This window comes from Corvus moneduloides, chromosome 2 (assembly GCF_009650955.1).
Source record: "Corvus moneduloides isolate bCorMon1 chromosome 2, bCorMon1.pri, whole genome shotgun sequence".
In the NCBI taxonomy this organism is placed as follows: domain Eukaryota; kingdom Metazoa; phylum Chordata; class Aves; order Passeriformes; family Corvidae; genus Corvus; species Corvus moneduloides.
In genome coordinates this window covers 122,573,998-122,593,077 of record NC_045477.1, presented here as the reverse complement: position 1 = coordinate 122,593,077, position 19,080 = coordinate 122,573,998, and the positions used below count along the sequence as shown (strand labels likewise).

The 19,080-nt window shown below is 50.2% G+C and overlaps 2 protein-coding genes across 3 annotated transcripts; both read right to left on the bottom strand.

Annotated features, from left to right (window-relative positions):
* Positions 1-45: 45 nt before the first annotated feature.
* Positions 46-9,705, bottom strand: TMEM50B (transmembrane protein 50B). The gene is made up of 7 exons (XM_032101247.1): positions 9,635-9,705; positions 5,197-5,348; positions 4,242-4,354; positions 3,608-3,675; positions 2,826-2,918; positions 2,136-2,193; positions 46-716 (listed from the first exon to the last, which is right to left on the bottom strand). Exons 2-7 carry the CDS (start codon positions 5,293-5,295, stop codon positions 671-673), a joined length of 477 nt encoding a protein of 158 aa, XP_031957138.1. The 5' UTR covers positions 5,296-5,348; positions 9,635-9,705; the 3' UTR covers positions 46-670.
* Positions 9,706-12,880: 3,175 nt separating this feature from the next.
* On the bottom strand, positions 12,881-16,222 carry DNAJC28 (DnaJ heat shock protein family (Hsp40) member C28). Of its 2 annotated transcripts, none has more exons than XM_032101244.1 (3): positions 16,009-16,222; positions 14,910-15,117; positions 12,881-14,227 (listed from the first exon to the last, which is right to left on the bottom strand). In XM_032101244.1, the coding sequence occupies exon 3, from the start codon at positions 14,175-14,177 to the stop codon at positions 13,080-13,082; it is 1,098 nt and encodes a 365-aa protein (XP_031957135.1). In that variant the 5' UTR covers positions 14,178-14,227; positions 14,910-15,117; positions 16,009-16,222; the 3' UTR covers positions 12,881-13,079. The 2 variants fall into 2 exon arrangements, with proteins under 2 accessions (XP_031957135.1, XP_031957134.1); XM_032101243.1 differs by having other exon boundaries at positions 14,966-15,117.
* Positions 16,223-19,080: the final 2,858 nt, after the last annotated feature.

Genomic DNA, 19,080 nt, shown 5'->3' with positions numbered 1-19,080 from the left:
AAGTTGCTCTGACTCATTTATCCTTTACACCAAGTACAACTGGCATCAGTTTGTTGGAGTTTTTTATTCTAATATCAGGAAATACATTAAATACCAACTGGCATCTCTTACACTGAGCAGCATGAAATTAATTCCAAGGACTGTGGTGCCAGCAAATGTCCTTTGTGCCAGAGCCATCACAAGTCAGGGACACTTTGCTTTGCCATGCACAACCTGCTGAGTGTAGGGACTTGCTGAAAAACCCATAACCTTTTACCCAAAAAAAAAAAAAGCTACGTTTTATTTACCTGAACAATAATATAAAATTCTTAAAATCAGCTCTTATCCCAGCACGGCCCCTGGTCCAGGGATGGCCTCTGTCCTGTTTGCTCACTAATTGTTCACTGAAGCCTCGGACACAGGTGAAGGTTTGGAAGATGAAACTGATGGAAAGCCATGGATTTGAAGGAGAAAGCCTGGAGATTCCAGCAGGAAAGCCTGCCATTCCCTTTGAAATATACACAGTCCTATGTACATATTCACAAGTGTGTCCTGGGAAAAGAGGAGCTTCGGACAGAGCCTGGAATTGTCTCAGTTCCAACAGTTTGGGAAGCAAACCAAGAACAAAGGACTGTGAATTTATCTACATACAAGAACCACATGGCAACTATGGACCAGACCAGGAGTGAGCTCAGCCCCACAGCTCTTCTGTTCTCCCAAACTTGTAGATCAGCGTGCTAAGGGGGGGGGGAAAAAAAGAAATAAAAATCAGACCACACATGAAGTAACTTTAACAGTATCCTTAAATCTTATCCTGTGCAAATCAACAGCCCAGCCCCCAACTTTCAGGTCAGCATTTGGGTTCGGTGTTTGTATTTGGTTTCCTGTGCATGGCTGGAACTGTGAGAGCCAACTGAAGCTCAAATAAAAAATACCCAGTTTCACAGCCCTTCTGAAGGAAAAGCCTGGTATTTATCAAATTCAAGGAGTCCAGAGCAGCAGGTCTCACCCTAGCACCTGGGAATCAGCCCAACCTGACAGGATTGCTGGGATAAAACCTAAACAATTCCATTTTTATGAGCAAATCAGGAAGAATATTGAGCCTGTGGTAGAGAATCAGATCCAAATTACAAATTGATTTCCAAAATTCCACATGTTGTAGCTGCCCCTGGATCCCTGGCAGTGCCCAAGGCCAGGTTGGACAGGATTTGGACCCATCTGAGAGGGTGGAAGGTGTCCCTGCCCACGGGGGACTGGATGGGATTATGGCCCCTTCCAACCCAAACCTTCTGGGATTCAAAATCAAACTAAAAATTTCAGGCGCAAAATCTGCCTTCAGCAGTTTCCCTTTTCAATCCCAGAGGAGACTTAGGAGCTGCTGTTTCCTGCAGGAACATCACCCCTTTCCCAGAGCCCATCAATCCAGGTCACTGCAAAGCATCTGGTGTGGGGCTGGAAGGAAAAGGATCAGCCAGTTGAAAGAAGAAAGGAGGTGAGATGAAACTTTCCAGTGACTGATCTTGGAGCTGACACTCTTGAACACTTTCTGTGTCTTTTATTAATAAAATCCATGGATTGCAAAATGCATTCCACAAGTAAGAAGAGTTATTACAGACACCAAATCCATTTCCCAGTGTTACAGGATAGATTTAACAATATTATTTGAAATAAATCCAGTGTGCTGCCACAAAACACAGCACCATGCTCTTAGGAAAAGGAATTACCACTCTATAGCTGAGAGCTCAGCCAGTGAAAGGAGATACAGGGAACATCAACTACCAGAGAATTGAGCCATTGGTGTGAAATACTCTGGAAAAGGGGAACTGAATCCCCCACCTGGCTCTGCTGGGATGGAAGCTGAGGGATGTAAGACAGAGGTGAATGGTTGCCATTAGCCAAAGACACTGGCAATACCTCATCCAGAAAACTCTGTACATCCCTGGCCATCCACATTCCAGAGCTGCACATCCAGGGGAGCAGAGAGCTGGACTGACAGGAGTGTGAGGGAGTGAGGAGCCTGGGCAGGGGCAAATCAAACCTTGTTTCTAAGCTCTGCAGCAAAGGGAGGAGAAGAGAGAGCTGCTTTTCCAGGAGTATCAATGTATGGAAGCAGGAAAGTCCCTTTGGAAGGAGGGGGATTCACCCAGGTAACTTACCTGAAAAATATCAATGCATTCTGGAAAAACACTGCTAATCCAGGGTACACGTTAGTGTCTGCAGAGGAGGAACAGAGGAAACACTCAGTTCTTTAGTTCTGGCAGCTGGATTTAACAGGATATTCCAGTTACTGGGAGCTGGATTTAACACACTATTCCAGTTACTGGGAGCTGGATTTAACAGGATATTCCAGTTACTGGGAGCTGGATTTGACAGGATATTCCAGTTACTGGGAGCTGGATTTAACACACTATTCCAGTTACTGGGAGCTGGATTTAACAGGATATTCCAGTTACTGGGAGCTGGATTTGACAGGATATTCCAGCTACTGGGAGCTGGATTTAATAGGATATTCCAGTTACTGGGAGGTGGATTTAACACACTATTCCAGTTACTGGGAGGTGGATTTAATAGGATATTCCAGTTACTGGGAGCTGGATTTAACACACTATTCCAGTTACTGGGAGCTGGATTTAAAAGGCTGTTCCAGTTACTGGGAGGTGGATTTAAAAGGCTATTCCAGTTACAGGGAGGTGGATTTAACACACTATTCCAGTTTCAATCCCAGACTAAAACCTGGATGGTGTGGCTCGGATTTTCCAGAGACCACAGGCTTCCATCCCTGTGGATTTCCTGCCAAAAGCTGGCAGGAAAAGTACTTTCCTTGAGGAGAAGATAACCCAACTTACTCTGTGTAACATAGGCTCCAAAGAGGATCCACATGGAAGCAATGAGGGATCCAAACATCAACATGAAGCCAATGAAGAGCCAGATCCGAGCCCCTGCAGGGAAGAGTGAAATGTGGATTATTATCCATAGGCACAGGCAATCCAGCTGCTCCTCTGGGAGCATGGAATACCTGATCTCACTAAAGGCACAAGTGGAAAGGGTTAAACCCTGGATCAAGGACAAAACAATCCGCTTGCTCAGTCATTGGGAAGGAAAAATATTCCTGTGCAAAGGTTCTCTGGAGCTGGCTCATGAATGACACACAAAAAAGAATCATAGGCCACTTCAAGTATGAGTACATCCCACCAAATTTACAAATCCCGTGGACAAGGCTGCTGGGATCCATGTGGGAAATAGGAAGGGAATTATGAATAGAAGTAGGGAAAGGACAGCAGGTCCAAGGACACCCACAGCAGTGACACAGAGGAAATGGAAATGTTTGTGACACATTCCTAGGGAATGTCTGCTCCAGAGCACCCCCAGGCAGGAACTGATTTCTCCCAGCAGCTACCCAGGGAAAATTTGGGAAGCCAAGACTTCCAGCAGTTGAATTTTTCCAAGTTCCCCTTTTTAACAAAGCCAGCACTTATCTGCAAGGGTTAATTCTGTAAAGGAATTAATTCACAACAGTCCTCTCCTACTCCTATCTCCTGATTATTTCTTTCACCACCACTTGGAAAAAAAAACCCAGCAGGTAAATGATGAGTCCTTCACCTGAGCAGGATTTGTAGAGTTAATTTACCTGTTCTTCCTAAGCATCCATCACTGTAGCTGTCTCCTCTCACCTGTGCATTTGATACAGCATTTATCCTGGAGACAAAAAAAAGAGATACACTTCAGATTACAGAAAATCAATTCAGAGTTCTACATAAAACCCCAGATTATTTTTTTTTTAAGAAGTGACAAATTCTGAGAAATTCCTTGGCATTCTGAATAGTTACAGATCCCAAATCCTCCTTTTTTCTTGCCAGCATTGGATGATTCAATAAAAGTTGTTACTTCTATTTATGTCTCCATGACAAAAGCCATGCTACTCTTACCCCTCCCATTTGAGGAAGTTTTGGGCAAGAAACAGCTGCAAAAGCTGTTTAAAAACAGGGGGAAAGGCAGTCAATTGTTTCATATTGAGGCAAATATTGGATTCTCCAGCCCTGGCAGTGTCCAAGGCCAGGCTGGACATTGGGGCTTGGAGCAGCCTGGGACAGTGGGAGGTGTCCCTGCCCATGGCAGGGGTGGCACTGGATGGGCTTTGAGGTCCCTTCCAACCCAAACCATTCCCTGATTCTCTGCTTTATCCATACTGGACACATTGTCAGTAAACCCTGGGTTAGTTTCCTGTGTTCATGTGATGAGAGCTCCCTGTGTCCAACACTCACATGAAGAAGGCCAGCGTGGAGAAGACCCCACAGGTGTGGAAGGCGTGGTTCAGCTGCTCCGGCTTGGGATAAACCACGGCAGCGTCGATCATGATCCACCAGCCTGTGAAAAACTGGGCACAAACACAGGGGATGAGGCTGGGAGGGCACAGGAACAGGCAGGGAAGCCAGGCCAGTGGTCCTGGACAGCACTGGGTTAACTGGCTTCTAACAAGCACCAGCTCTTCTGGAAAGTGATTTAAATGTCTTTGATTGGCAATGTCTGCACAAACCTCAATGCTCCTGTTTTCAGAGCAGTGTTTGAGAATCAGTCACACTTTCTGTTCAAATTAAGGAGCAGGGTATGGATAAATGTATGCCCAGAGAAGCTGTGGCTGCCCCATCTCTGGAAGTGGATATTGGGCAGGAATTGTTCCCTGGGAGGGTGGGCAGGCCCTGGCACAGGGTGCCCAGAGCAGCTGGGGCTGCCCCTGGATCCCTGGCAGTGCCCAAGGCCAGGCTGGACATTGGGGCTGGGAGCAGCCTGGGACAGTGGGAGGTGTCCCTGCCATGGCAGGGGTGGGGCTGGATGGGCTTTAAGGTCCCTCCCAACCCAAAACCCTCTGGGATTCTGTGAAACTCCCTGTGCAATTTCTGTGAAATTCCCTGTTCCTTGTTCCCCTTAAGAACAAGAACCCAGACTCTGAACACACACGAGATAGAGATGATGCAGAACAGATCAGCTCCAACAGATCCAACTCTGCAGGAAATCCATGAGGGATTTTTTTCAAGAACAGAGAGCAGAAATGGTTCGTGATCAGCAACGTCACGGGACTTGTGCCAACGCTGCTGGCAGTCCCACAGTGACCCTGGGAGGGAACAGGCTGGACTGGGGGCAGTTAAGAGGGAGAACTGACAGAACTGGAGGCAGGAGTGGGACTGCTGGTGGATTCCCAGCCCGTGTGCCCCGGCTCACCAGCACCCCGGCCACGATGGAGGCGATGGCGTTGCGGCGCTCGCTCCAGTCGATGCACTCGCACTCCGGCCAGCGGAAATTGTCCAGGAACCCTGCCATGGCCACGGCTCACACTGCCCCGAGCTCTTCCATCAACAGCCCTGCCTGAGTGCCTGAAACACAGCCAAGGATGATGTCAGCATCCACCAGGAACATGTCAAGATGTTGGACAACTCTCATGAGTTACAGTCTGCGGGGTTTTACAGAATTCGGGTTTTTATCGAGAACCTTCCCGTGGGATCTCCCTTGCCCATGGCAGGAGAGGGAATGAGATCGTTTCGAAGTCCTCCCAACCCAAACCATTCCATGACAAACTCTGCTGATGCTGTATTGAGCTATATCCATGAAACAACCTCCCCTACACAGAATTACAATAGAAAACCACCACACAACCCAAAAGCTTATGGCAGAACTTGCTCTTCAAGTCATGTCAAGGAATCTCAATTAAATACTAATATTTCCAGTCTCCAATCTAACAGATAAGGTAATTCAGTGCCTTTTTGAACACAGAGAAAAAGAGCCCAACTCAGCAAATCAACTGATTCTGAGGGTAAAGAAGGTCCTGCTGCACAGAGGGAAGGTCACAGGGAAACCTTCAATATGGGAAGAGGAAAGCAAAGTTAATTAATTAACTGACTCACAACTGCTCTTAGCACCATTCTAATTTGGTTTAGTGTTGTCAACTCCTGCATTTCCCAACCTGCCATAACTCATCTCCAGCCACTTGGTAAAGACCAACAAAAATGTCCTTCATAATTGTGTTACACAGACTGATGGAGAACATTTTCTGGTTAATAACAGCAGTGAGAAGAAGTGAAATAAAAAGCCATAAATAAACAGATTGTCCACGCTACAAACACAGGTCACCTCTTGTGAACAAGAGCAAAAAGTTTGTCCTCCAGAATCCAGCTCCAGAAACCCACACTTGTGATGCCACTTCAAACATCAAAATCAATCATCCAATTCCAAAGTTACTTTAATTTGTGCAGCACCTGGGCTCAGCCATCTGGTTATTCGCCTAAATGACACCTTTCCCTGGCAATGTCAGATCCCTGCTCTTCCCACAGCTTTCACAGGGAATTGCAGTGCTGTGCTCATATGGAATTCCAGGATCATCAGGGCTGGCAGAGCCCTCCAGGATCACCCAGTGCCACCCCAGCAGCACCAGCAGCACCCCAAAGCCTGTCCCCAAGGGCCACATCCAGACTCCTCCTGAGCACTCCCAGAGACAGTGACTCCAGCACTCCCTGGGCAGCTCATCCCAAGGCCTCACCACTCTGGCAGGGAAATTTTCTTTTTAATCTCTAATCTCAGCCTGAGGCCGTTCCCTCTCCTCCTGTCCCTGTTCCCTGGCAGCAGAGCCCGACCCCCCCGGCTGCCCCCTCCTGTCAGGGACTTGTGCAGAGCCACAAGGTCCCCCCTGAGCCTCCTTTGCTCCAGCCTGAGCCCCTTTCCCAGCTCCCTCAGCCGAATTACAACTGCTCCTAAAGCCCTTCCTCATTTTCCACTCTTAAATGGCTCCAGCTGGACTTTCCTTGTTCCTCTTCAGACCATGGCTGTGTCTGTCCCTCTCCCTGCAGCAATTCCTGCTTTGCCCTCCCAGTTCCTCACCCACCCCCACTGGAACTCGCTCATGGTTCCTGTTGCTGTCCCCACTATGGAGCTGAGGGGCCTCACCCTGCAGTGGCCGCAGGCAAACATGGAATCATGGAATGATTTGGGTTGGGAGAGACCTCAAAGCCCATCCAGTGCCACCCCTGCCATGGCAGGGACACCTCCCACTGTCCCAGGCTGCTCCAAGCCCCAATGTCCAGCCTGGCCTTGGGCACTGCCAGGGATCCAGGGGCAGCCCCAGCTGCTCTGGGCAATGTGAACACAGTACAGAGACAACCCAAGAGGGGTGGGCCAAAAGGCACTCAATAAATCCAGCTAAAAAATCCTGGATTTAATATGCCAGAGGGAAGGAACGCACTGATACAGGGGAGGGAAGAGACCCTCCCAAGGGACCACAACAGAACATCCCTGTGGGAGAAAAAGGACTTGAGCCAACAATGGACACCTGCAGTCAGAGAGCCAAAGGTGTCCTGGGCTGGGAACAAGAAGTAGGGAAGGGATTGGGATGGTGCCCCTGTGCCCCGGTGAGAGCCCACCTGCAGAGCTGCCCCAGCCCTGGGACCAGCACAGGGAGGACGTGGAGCTGCTGGAGAGAGGCCAGAGGAGGCACCAGGATGAGCAGAGGGAGCCAGGCTGGGAGAGCTGGGGGTGCTCACCTGGAGAGGAGAAGGATCCAGACAGAACTCAGAGCCCCTTGCAGGGCCTAAAGGGGCTCCAGGAGAGCTGGAGAGGGACTGGGGACAAGGCATGGAGGGCCAGGAGCCAGGGAATGGCTTCCCAGTGCCAGAGGGCAGGGCTGGATGGGAGATTGGGCAGGAATTGTTCCCTGGCAGGGTGGGCAGGCCCTGGCACAGGGTGCCCAGAGCAGCTGGGGCTGCCCCTGGATCCCTGGCAGTGCCCAAGGCCAGGCTGGACACTGGGGCTTGGAGCAGCCTGGGACAGTGGGAGGTGTCCCTGCCCATGGCAGGGCTGGCACCAGACAATCCTCACAGTTCCTCCCAACCCAAACATTCCATGATCCGTAATTCTCAACACCCTGAAGAGAAAAAGGAAGAAAATAATAAGCTGCATTTAAACAAACCAGCCCCTCTGTGAAGCTGAGGCTCCATGAACAGCACAAGAGCCAGGCTGAAGTTTGTCCCCACCAGGACTAACAGGGGCAGTTTTCAGCCCAGGTCCATCCTGCTGCACAGACACCTCTGGTGGAGGCAGACGCTTTCAGCTGGAACTTCCCACCTGGATAAAGGTGCAGAACTCACCCTCTGGTTTAAACTCTTACACCCACACACTTCCCAGGGAGGAAACAGGTACAGCCTTTGGCACTCCCCGTCCTTCAATGCCTTTCCCACCATCAGCCTCCTCCCCTTTTCCAAGGGCAGACAGGAACACTCCTCACTCGTGTCCAGCAAACAAAAACACATCTGCAGCAACAAACTGAAGACTCTGAACAAAGTGAGCGCAACTGGAGCTGTAACAATCATCCCTGGCAGATGCCAGCACTGAGAATAAACCCACTGGTCTGTTACACAGACAGAAAACACAACAGCAGTTCAACATCTGCACCTGAAAATCAGCTTTTCTCTCCCAAAATGAGCTGATTTCACTTGAACAAAACACTGAAAGCAGTTGCAAGGAAATACAAAACGTCCACAGAAAGAAAAATGCCTTAACCTGGAATATCACTGGGTTAGTAACGAACAGAACCTCCTGTTTCCGAGGAAGAGAGGAAAAGACAGAAGGAGAAAGGGAAGAAATTTAAAGTCATGAACAATACTCAAGTTTTCCTTGAGGAAGACACACATTCCACAAGCAACTTATGAGAATATCCTTTAAGTCCCACATTTCCCCACACGCACAGAGGATGAAAAGTACATCAGGAGTTTCTGTGAACATTTCTGTTACACCCACTGTGATGTTTCCACTTATTTCAGTAATCTCCTGCAATTTCACTTTCAGTTCTCCCTATTCCACTGCACTCGGCTCTGTTGTCCAATTTTTAAGTATTACAGAAAGACAAGAGCAGAGAAAGGAAGTTTTAAATTAATTTATATAAAAACAAGGCTGTGTGGCAAACTTATTAAAAAGTGATGTTATTATATTTACATTCCTTATGAGGCCCCATCCCTGGCAGTGCCCAAGGCCAGGCTGGATACTGCCAGGGCTGGGAGCAGCCTGGGACAGTGGGAGGTGTCCCTGCCATGGCAGGGCTGGCACTGGGTGGGCTCCAACATAACCCATCCCATGACTTATCCCTTTACAGGAATGCGCTGCTCAGCCCCAGAGCTGCCCGCAGCGAGGCTTCTTTAAGAGCGCTGTTAAAGTTTGAGGATTTGAGGCGGCAGGGATAAAACCCCCTGGATGTCGCAATTCTCCCGAGGCCAGTTCTGACTCCGTCCGCACCGCGTGCATCGCTGCTGTGCGATGGAACCGGGGATGACGGGGCACGATGAGCCACGACCCCGCGCTGCAGCTAAAGCCCCGCCAGTAATCGCTACGGCCCGACCAAACAAATTGCTATTTAGACAAAATAAGCAATTTTTTTCTTTAATTTCACCTACAGACCCCAAACTCTCCGCGGGGCACCGGCGGTGCGTCCCAAGGGCCGGACAATCCGTGACACACCGGGACGTGCCGGTGTCCCTGGGGACCGGCCCGGGGGTCCCTCGCGGTCCCGCTCTCGCTCCCCATGCCGCTCCCCATGCCGCTCCCCATGCCGCTCCCCATCCCGCTCCAGCCCCCGGTGCCGGTGCCGGTGCCGGTGCCGCCCCGGCCCGGCCGCACGTACCCGCTCCTGGGCGAGACGCTTCCGCCTGCGGGCACCGAGCCGCCTGACTGACGCGCCCTCCAGCCAATCAGAACCGAGCGCTGCGCGTCAGCCGGGGGCCGGGTGAGGACGGAGCGCTGTTATTGGTTAATGCGGAGGCTCCCGCCCAAGCCCCGCCCCATTCCGCTCGGGCGGGGCGGGAAGGGGCGGAGCCAAGGCTCTCCCGCGTTTCCCCTCAGGCCCCGCCCCCTTCCCCTCACGGCCGGAGCCGCGCCCGCCATGGCCGCCCCTCTCCGCGGCCCCTCACGGCCCCCTCACACCCCAGAGCCGCCTCCCACACGGCCATAAATGACCCCCGTCCTTCTCTGCTGACCCACCAGAACGACACAATATTGTCAAGCAGGTCCCGTGTTGAAATAAACTTAGAAATGCTCTCAAACGTCAGTCCCGTGTCTGGTTTAATGAAACCAAACGGAATTAATGAACATAGATAAATTCTAATTCATAGGATCAATCACGGAATGGTCTGCGTTGGAAGGCAACCTAGTGGACAGGCAATATGGAGGTAACGCGTCAATAAATCATTGTGGAACGTACTCCATCTAAAACAGCAAAACGAGTAAGTGACAGGAGACAGATGTTGAATACAAGCCCTGAGCAAACGAAAGGAAAAGAACTGGATCGAAGTCAGCATTTTGAGGATTAGAGGGCACATCTCACAGAGATGGAGTTGAAACAATCAGATTGATTCGGGTGGGAAGAGACCTCAAAGCCCATCCAGTGCCACCCCTGCCATGGGCAGGAACACCTTCCACTGTCCCAGGCTGCTCCAAGCCCCAATGTCCAGCCTGGCCTGGGACACTGCCAGGGATCCAGGGGCATCATAAAGAATGCCCATATAAATAATATCCACGTGCCAGTGCCATGTGGGGCACAAACTGAGACAAGGAGCTCTCTCAAAAAGGCCCAGAGAGATGCAACCAAACGGCCACAGAATATTAATTTTCTCCTCAAAAAACAACTGTGGCCACATGAAATCCCAGTAAAAGTTACACTCAAAGTCCTCTCTTCTTAGCCCCACTCCTTTTTTAACCTTCACTTACATGTACGCACTGTGTCCCATCAAGTCCAGAGACACCACACACCCTGTTTCCTCAGAGTGGCACCTTCTGCCACTAAGAAAAAAGATTTATCATTTATGTGTTTCTTTTACAAGATGCCCTGCTCTTGCTTCTCTTTTTATTCCTTCTCCTCAGAGCCTTCTCTGTACCTCCATGTTCATCCCGAGATGTTACTACTCTGAAAAAGAGAAATCCTCAGGACTCGGCAGTGCCTACAGAAGGAAAGAATTTCTTCCCAATACCTGGTTTAAATCTCTCTTTCAGTCTTAAGCCATTCCCACTTGTCCTGTTGGGCAAGAAACTGATTCCTCACCCTGAGGAAAACTGATACCTCAAATACTGTATCTTAATAATAAATAAATAAATGCCATCTTTTGTCGTCATATTAAGTATTACGATGTCACTTAAGCCTTTCAAGCCACAAGGCATGTGGTCATTAGACCAACAAATAGGAAGTTCTGGGAATAAGCAACATGGGTTTTGGATTGGGGGTCAGCAATGATTGCACCTCTTTTCCAGTCATAAAATAACATTTATCAAATTCAAATTAACAGTCCAGTGTCAGCCAGAAAAATTCCTTCTGAAGGCCATTCTCTCCTGGGTTTTCTGTATGTGGTAGTTGGTATTCCTTGGAACACTTCCTCTGGAAGTATTGACTAAATACTGCTCTTAAGATTTTGTGAGCTCAGAGCAACAAAATTATAGAGCAGCCCTGAAAAGCTGAACTCCTCCACACACCTGGGGAAAATAAAAGTGGAAATTATTTTTCCCATCATCACTGTAAATGTAGCACAAGTGGATTTTTGTGCCTGGCAGTTTTGGATTACATCAGTGTAAGGCTGATTTAAAGTGCCTCAGTCAGGTCACACCTGCCCCATTTCAACCCAACTGGTTTTAATAAGAACATAAAAATCCCTGTCTGCTGCTTCACCCTTTATGGCACCTCCAGTGCTGATGCTTGTGAGCCAAAGTGGGTCCCATTTACTGCAGCCAGGTTTCTGTTTACCCTTGTGCCATGAATTCAATCTGCTCTTGAAATCTCCCACTGGATTGTCTGAACAGCAATGCAGATCCAATTCCTGCAGATCGTAATGAGAATCAAAATGTGGGGTTTTCAAGCGTATTATGTCAAAGGACCTTCAGAAAAGTATCATTAATTAAGTTCTCATTACGAACAAGAATAATTATGGAAATAAACACACATTCATACACAGAGCTGCTGGAGCCAGGCTGGGAGAGCTGGGGGTGCTCACCTGGAGAGGAGAAGCTCCAGGGAGAGCTCAGAGCCCCTTGCAGGGCCTAAAGGGGCTCCAGGAGAGCTGCAGAGGGACTGGGGACAAGGCATGGAGGGCCAGGAGCCAGGGAATGGCTTCCCAGTGCCAGAGGGCAGGGCTGGATGGGAGATTGGGCAGGAATTGTTCCCTGGGAGGGTGGGCAGGCCCTGGCACAGGGTGCCCAGAGCAGCTGGGGCTGCCCCTGGATCCCTGGCGGTGCCCAAGGCCAGGCCGGACACTGGGGCTTGGAGCAGCCTGGGACAGTGGGAGGTGTCCCTGCCCATGGCAGGGGGTGTTCACCAATAAATAAATTTCCAAGACCTCCTTCTGCTCCTTCTGTGTTAAAGATGCAAAAATGGACTTGTGCACGTATACAGTCCAAGTCCAGACATCCAGAATCGTCCCTTCAAGGCCACTGAATTTAGCCTTAAAGAGGTGAATGTGCTTTTAAAAAGCATGCAGAGAACCTGCCAAAAATTCATGAGCTCTAAGTATTTAAATAGGAGTGCAAAGGTGAATCAGAGCACAGCAAGAGGTTTGCCTCCACTTTATCTTTAATGTGTTTTTCTTATGCCTCGGTTTCCCCTTTGAAGTGATAAGAGACTGTAAAAGTGATTACGCTCTTTGCTGAAGTGAAGCATTAATTTGGATTTCAGCAGAAGGAAAATGACCTGCAAGAGAAGAACTGATTTGCTGCTGCTGTGGTTTAACCCAGCCAGCAGCTGCTCAGTGGTGGGGAAGTGTGAGGGGCAAAAAAGGTGCTGTGCAAGCCCTGCCCAGCAATAAAAACATGGAATGAGCAGCACTGCCTCCAGCTCAAATCCAACACACAGCTCCAGACTAACTGTGAGAAAAATTAACTCCACCACAGCCCAAGCTGGCACATTTAATTTAATAATATTTAAAAATAACTCAATTATTTATAATGCAAATGTCCATCACACAACCAAATTTCCATTAAGTGGGGTGACAGTGTGGATTTGACATTTTCAGCGAACCTGAAATTTGTCTAGTGCTACATTTCATTAATAAAGTGCATTCAAAACCTTGACAAGAGGAGTTAGTATGAAATTATTTCAGTGTAAGTTTTAACCACTTAAAGAGAGAAGACTTCCACCCAAACCTTTTACCCTCTTCCCCCTCGTTTTCCTTCGTGTCTGAATCAGAAACCTTTTCCATGACAGCCTCGTAAGTCTTTTGTGCTCGGAGGATTTCCTTGTCCGTGCTGAAATGCACCATTTGCCCGCTCAGAATGGGCACGACCAGGTTGAAGTTGTCGACTCTCTTGTTTAATTTCCTGATGTCTTCTGCAAACTGCTCGCAAATCTGACCCCATTGCTTCTGCTCCGACAGCGTCATCGGCTCCCCGAGCTTCCTCCTGGAGGCCACGATGCTCTTCCTCAGCAGCTCAATGGTCTCCCGGATTTCCTTCTGCAGCAGGATCCACTCGGGCTGGTACCCATTGTCAATGAGGATCCTGTTCAGGTTGTGGGTCATGGGGTCGATGTGGGGACTGTCCGAGAACTTCTGCAAAGGCTTCCCTTTGCCACTGAGGTTGTCAAAGTCTCCTTTGGCCATGGATTCCTGGATGAGGTCCTCAACCAGCCGTTCCACCGCCTGAGTTATCTTCACTTTCTTGCTCTGCCTCACGTCCTCGGCTCTGCTCAGGTCGCTGCCGGCGTAGCGGTTCTCGAGCCTCTGCTGCCGGTACTGCAGCACCTGCTCGGTGGCACGGTCCACGCGGAACTGCATGTACTGCTTCTCCCTCTGGCTCGGCGTGCCGATGCCCACGCCCTCGAAGCTCAGGTAGTGTCTGTGCTGCAGGGATTTGGATTTGAACTGGTCTTCCTCCTCCTCGCCGGGATCCGATATCTGTTTGGCTTCCAGGTCGTTGAGCACTACCCTGTAGGCCTCCTCCACCCTTATGAAGGCCTTGGAATCGGCCATGCCGGAGCTGCTGTCCGGGTGGTATTTTTTGGCAAGATTTCGATAGGAGTTTCGGACATCATCGAGGGAACATCCTTCCTCGAGCCCCAGAATTTTGTAAGAGTCCTTGATGTCATTTTTGGGTTTGTAACCCGACAACATCCTGCAGAGAAACGGCTTCAGCTTCCTTGGAATCATGGCTCCCCGTCCCATGAAACCATGTCCCATGTTGTTACTCAGCATGACACAAAGCCACTGGGGATTTCTTCAGATGCAGCTACATCATAAACAACCTACAGACACATTTGTACAAAAACCATGTTAAACACCCTTTTCTTTAAAGAACTTCCAGGGCAAAAGTCTTATCTTTAGCCTGATATATTAAAGAAATCCCTACTAAAATTCAGCAGTATTTTTTTCTTTTATAGACTAATATTGAAATCACAGAATCCCAGAGGGTTTTGGGTTGGAAGGGACCTTAAAGCCCACCCAGTGCCACCCCTGCCATGGTAGGGACACCCCCCACTGTCCCAGGCTGCTCCAAGCCCCACTGTCCAGCCTGGCCTTGGGCACTGCCAGGGATCCAGGGGCAGCCCCAGCTGCTCTGGGCACCCTGTGCCAGGGCCTGCCCACCCTCCCAGGGAACAATTCCTGCCCAATATCCCATCCAGCTCTGCCCTCCTTAAGCTTAAAGCCATTAATTTACATTTCTAATTAATTACTATTGAAGTAGTAGTATTACAATGTAAATGAAATTTAATTCACAATTTACTTTTTTCCTGGTATGACAACAACACAGGTTTGTTTTGCACTGAAGAATTCCCAGGAAGCATTTTTATTGCCTTTATTTTTTTTATTATTTATTGTATTGCCTTTACTGCCTTTCAGCAAACTCATGCCAGTGTAAACTGGAAATAAGGTTGATGCTGAGCAATAGCTGCTGAAACAAATGCCTCCTTTTTCCTCTGTACCTACATTCAGCAACAGCTCAATGTCCTACTCCCATGGATCAATGCCTCAAGATTAACGACCTGGTACATTTGCAAAGGAGGTCATCACAGCACATTTTTGGTATTTCACAGCAACATCTGGATCATCCCTCAGGTTACAGATTCACTTAGATCAGCCTTTGTATCCCAGCAGTGGCCAAACTCCTTCGCTGGTGCCAGACAGGGGCATAAACCTGGAACTCAGAATAGATCAATAGCAGTCAGTATGTTCCTCTGCAGCAATTCCAGTGATTCTGGGTTATCTGGGGACACAGCAAAGGCAACACCTCAGCAGGTGACAAAGTCAGTCTTTATGTAAAATCAGTGTGGAAGAATATAACACAAACTGGACACACCAGTTACACATCAGCCAACCTCTCTTCATTCATGGGAATCCTTAGGGAAATGCTGGATCAGTGGAGCTAGACTCACAGAGGGCAACATCTTTTTTGCTCACTGCATTTCCAAACAAAAAACTAGGTCAAATCAACTCCTCAAGGTTAATTAAAGAATAAGCAGCATTTATGTCTTCTGCACACACCAAATTGCCCTTCTGCCCTAACACAGAGAAGGAAAAGGACAAGTACTTGGGAGTGAATCAATTCTCAATGTTTTCAGCTGGCTTTGATCCATGTAAGGTGGATCATCAGCTTGTGATAATGGAGCTCATTAACACTTTTTATCTATGATGCAGTGATTTCATTCCATCTGGGTGATGGACAGAGATAACAACTGATTTTCATACAGCCATAAAAGCCCGTGTAACTACTACTTAAACAGAAGTATCAATAAATGATCTTTTTAAATTCAATTTTTGCTCAGAAAGCGACTTTCTCATAACTCGGTAGCCTCGATTTTAATAAACATATGGTTCATTAAAGAACCATATGTAGAACCCTCAAGCCCCCGGGGGCGCCGGCTGGGAAAGGGGGGGGGGGGTTACTCTCTGGCAGTGTGAACTGAGCGATCACCGCTGGGATTTGGGAAGGAGGGACGGATTGGGCCCCCCAGGAGCCGCCCCCTCTCCCGCCCTCCCTGCTCCGTAGGGCCCCCGCACCTGCGACCCCGGCCCGGCCCTGCCTCACCTGGTGCCGCCGCCCGGGCCTCGGGAACGGGCCGGGAACGGCGCCCGGCAGGAAGAGGAGGGGCCGGCGGCAAGAGAAGGGGACGGGCCGCGGCTTTGACCCTGCGCTCAAGGACGGAGGGAGAGGGGGAGAGAGAGGGGAAAGGGAGGACAATGGAGGAGGAGAAGGAATGGGGCAAGACGGGAGGGCCGGGGGAACGGGGACTGAGGGAGACAGGGAAGTAGGGAAGAGGAGCGGGGAGAGGGAGAGGGGAGAAAGGCAGGGAAGTGAGGGAGGAGGCGGGGAGAAGGTCTCGCCTCTCCCCGCTCACCGCCGGGGGGCGCCTGAGCGCCGCCGCAGCCGTGAGGGGCGGGAGCCGTGAGGGGCGGGAGCCGTGACGGGAGGGAAGAAGCCGTGGTGGGGCTGTGAGGGGAGGTGCTCTGGTGGAGCTGGGCATGGTCACCAGGGTGCAGGTGGGCTGGGAAGCTCTGGATCAAGGCAGCAGGGAGTGGGACAAAAGACAAACCTCTCCCGGTTAATGCTGCGCTCTGTGATTGGAGTACTTGCTGTGAGAGCAGTGAGGACGTGTCTCACCTCTGCCAAGCTTTCCAAATTGCTGCAAAGCAGGGGTTGATATCCAGCAGTGCCTGCTCCAAAATGAGACCTGTTCGTTCCACTGCAGCTCCACAGGTCACGTTTTATCTCCCTGTGTGTGAACCCAGGGGCTGACAAAAGTCAGGCTGGGCTGCACATGGAGCTGCCCCTGTTCTTTCAAACAGGAAAATGTTCCATGAAATAAGGAGGGCACAAAGTGGTTGTTGTTCCTGTGTTGTCCTTGGGTTATCCCTGTTACAGAACACTGCTTCGTGTGCCTTCCTGCTGGAGGTGTCTGTCTTCAATGTTCCAGTGGGAAGAGGACAAAGAGTGGGAAGATGAACTAAAGAAAAAACAGGTGTGCCCAGGGGCGGATGACACCCAGGAGCTCTCTCAAGGGGATAACAAGAGTGACTTGAAGCTGTTCCAAAAGGAAAATGACACTGAGCTCTCCCGAGAGGAAAAGCAGAATGACTGTGAGCCATCCCAGGGCCCAGACAAACAAAAGAAAAAGCTGTCCCAAGGAGAGAATGACAGGAACGAGGAGCTGTCCCAAGGGGATAACAGCAGCGACAATAAGCTTTCCCAAGACGAAAGCAAATATGACAAAGAGCTGTCTTTTGGGGAAGACTATAATGTCCAAGACATGTCCCCATGGGAAGTAGATGAGGACAAAGGGCTCTCCCAATGCGAAGAAGATGAGGATGCAGAGCTCTCCCTGGGGGCAGATGACAGTTCCCAATATCCCAGTGGGAGGTAAACAGCATCCAGGGAGCTGCTTCCTGTCAGGAGGAAACAGCACCCTGGATCTGTTTGCGCTAGAGGATGACAGAAATTATTGAGAAGATGGACGAGGAGAAGGGGACCCCTAATTCTCCTTTTGTTCTTTTCCACAACGAAGGAGACTCGCACAATGGGAAATTGTTCTTGGTGGAGCTGTCCTGCAGGGCTCCAGCCCAGACAAGAGGCTTGGGGGACGTCTGGTGTGGTCCCACCTGCAGGTTGGCATTCCAAAGCAGTGTCAGGAGTGGGAAAATTTGAGACAAAATAGATTATCCAGAACCACACTTGATCTGTCTCCTCTCACTCACCAGACCTGGAGGAGGTGCTGGATAAATGATGCACGGCAAGCTGATGAAATCAGGAGTGACTCTGGTTTTATCCTTGCGTGCTGCAGTGCAGGCTCGAAAGGAGAGGTGCTTTGTGCCCGTGTGCACACACGGTCCGGAGCGCGTGAATCGGCCGGGAGCCCCGCACGGGTTCGGAAGCCTTGTACCCAGCTGTGGAGTTTTTCCCTGATGTTGCTCAGTTTTGCTTCAATGTTTCCAAAGTAAAGATCACAGGAAACAAATGTAAAAGTTTAAAAAGACAAGACCAACAAGTGACAAAACTGTGTAAGTATTTTATAGCATCATTTTTCTTTTACTAAATCTTTTGTCAGTAGAGATGCTGCTCCTAACTACCTCTCTCTGACTTTTGACCCACATGTATTTCTAATTATAACTTTCTAGTATTTGTTATGCTTTTGAAGCCCACGTACAACAGAGGAGTGCCATCGATAGTAGTTTTCTCTCCCAAACAGGCTAAAGCACTCGTTTCTTTCTGCCGAAGAGGCGGAACCCCGTGTGTTTCGTGTGCCATCGCACAGCCCGGCGCCGGTATCTGCACAGGGCCTTTAGGGCCTGGGGCAGCCGTGTGGCGATGCTGCCGCAGCCGAGCCCAGCCCTTGGGGCCGCTGTCCGTGTGCATTTGGAAGCGCACGGACACAATTCCCAGCCCCGTCCGGCTTTGTGCTTCATGTTCCTGTTGCCTGTGCGGGCGGAGCGGGGCCGGCGGGAGCCGCGCTCCCCTCAGAGCCCCTGAGGGCGGCAGCAATGGCGGCGCCGCTCCCTCAGCGCCCGGGCCCGGCCCCGGCGGGCGGGGAGCGCTCGGCAGCGCCCTGGTGGCAGCAGGGCCCGAGCCCCGGCCCCGGGCTCTGTCCCCGAGGCGCCGCACAGGCGAGGGGAGACCTGCAAGAGTCGCTGCCTGAGGCATTGCCCCGGCCCTGGGGCGGCACCTGGCCCCTGGCCGTGTGGGACCGCGCGAGCTTCTCGTGCTCCCACTTCTCAATGACGTGAAGAAATTCAGCCAAATTAAATTTAACAAAGAAATAGATGTTATTCTGCGGCCGAAAGATCGGTCACACAGAAAGCCAGGATCGAGGAAAGCAGCTCGGAGCCCGGGGTCGGAGCTGGGTGAACACGCACAGATCTGATCTCTATCGCACCAGACCTCCCAAGTTCACGGGTGCTGCTTCGGCTGGTCCCTTCTTATACAGTTTTTGGGCAGAGTCCGAATTAATTCTATTCTTCTTGTAATTTTAGCATATTCCTGAAGTTTTCTTGTCCCGGGGTTGGGCTGCCCAAAGCCTTTCCTGGGTCTGATCAATTGTCCATCCTGGGTGATGAGTGGGCCATTTCTGGCGATGGAAGGGCCATCTCTGGTGATGGATGGGCCATC